This window comes from Trichinella spiralis (genome assembly GCF_000181795.1).
Source record: "Trichinella spiralis strain ISS 195 chromosome Unknown Scfld5985, whole genome shotgun sequence".
Classification (NCBI taxonomy): domain Eukaryota; kingdom Metazoa; phylum Nematoda; class Enoplea; order Trichinellida; family Trichinellidae; genus Trichinella; species Trichinella spiralis.
In genome coordinates, this window is record NW_003532924.1 from 1 (window position 1) to 1466 (window position 1466).

General features: G+C 36.3%; 1 protein-coding gene across 1 annotated transcript; it reads right to left on the reverse strand.

Annotated features, from left to right (window-relative positions):
* Positions 1 to 963: 963 nt before the first annotated feature.
* Positions 964 to 1457, reverse strand: Tsp_14599 (50S ribosomal protein L25). The gene is given in 3 exon segments (XM_003366451.1): positions 964 to 1105; positions 1118 to 1281; positions 1434 to 1457. The coding sequence occupies 3 exon segments, from the start codon at positions 1455 to 1457 to the stop codon at positions 964 to 966; spliced, it is 330 nt and encodes a 109-aa protein (XP_003366499.1).
* Between the last annotated feature and the right edge of the window lie 9 nt (positions 1458 to 1466).

Here is a 1466-nt window from a genome sequence, read left to right on the forward strand (position 1 = left end):
AAATTAACATACTCAGTGCAGCATTTACGTGCCTTCTAAACCTTTCCTAATTATCATAGTAAAATAATCTCATATGTAATGAAATTGTTTTCCTACATGTTACGGATTACTAACATTCTATTTATAGAAGATTACTTCCTATTTATGAAAAGATTAAACTCGTTGCACCTTGCCTACAGCTAATTATTTATTTCATTTATACCAAGTTTACTTTTCCCATTGCCTAACTTATAGGAGACCCCGATTAACATTTTTATAAGTAAAAAATTTATATTCAAACAATAGCTAATTCACCAATAATTAATAAATAAAATTATGCTAATTTAATGTTTACCATATTACATCCCTTTAACTGTTTACATTAGACTGTTTTAAAGTAAAAATCTACTTTGACATTACATTCTTTAAAGTAAAAAACTGCTTTAAACTAAAAATATATTATTATCAGTATACAATTAATGAATAATTAAAATCTATTATAAGATGAAATGCAAATGAAAAATTGATAAACTTTTATGAAATTCAATAATTATTGAATTTGATCAATTATTAGATGAATGAACATTATATTTTATTTATCATTTAGTTCCTAAATGAATAAATTAATGTAGGAAATGTTAGCAAATTTAAACTATTTAGCATGATTATAAGGGGAAACTCTCGATGAAGATTAATTTCAAATGTATTATGCCTAAACTGATGAAAGGTGCAACGCCAAATGAACTAATTAAAGGTGTGACGGCAAATCTGATGTCAATCATTGGCCAAGTGTCAGAGCCAGCGTAACAATAACACAAACGCATAGCGACGCTTACCGTTCCTCTTGGGGGAGTAACGATCACCACTAGATTGGCACCGAAACAGAGTCTCGGCACTACGTCAATTGCAAATTTGCATAACTGCCTCTAGGACAGATACGTCTTACGAATTCACATAGGTGTTGAAATCCCATTGCACAAGATTTCAAACAACGTCCATTACCACACAAATGGACAGGGTCATCTCTTTAAAACCGGTCTCTGGCCAGCACAGGACTAGGAGACTCCGCCGAGGGAAGTCCCCGTTAACGGGCAGGAGGGCGGGGGGCGGCGCGGGGGCGGTCGGGCTGAAAAAAAACCTTGCTTGAGATCCCATTGCTGGGATCCGAGCAAGGCGGCAGGCCTCTGGTACCGCAACCGGGAGAGGAAGAGGTGAGCTTTGAAAATATGGACTTTGATCATTTGATACGGTTAGGGTCGCGTCGTGCAGTGTAACCCGTCGAACTCCTGCACACCACCCTATCTCACATTCCTCCTATCCTTGCACTGCTATTCTCAAGCATTTACTTATTCTAATACTCAAACTATAGCAGTGCTAAAAACTCACTATGCTCAAAAATTGTCCTTTGAAATGATCGACAAATTATTCAACCATTTCACTTTCCGCAAATGAACCCTAAACTCAACTCGACAAGGCATGAATCCACC

Excerpts from the sequence above, each read along its gene's own strand:
- Tsp_14599 (XM_003366451.1), bottom strand. The coding sequence starts at position 1,457 with ATGCCTTGTCGAGTTGAGTTTAGG. Across the intron at positions 1,282-1,433 it reads CTTGTCGAGTTGAGTTTAGG|ATAGGGTGGTGTGCAGGAGT; the intron begins GTTCATTTGCGG and ends GAGGAATGTGAG.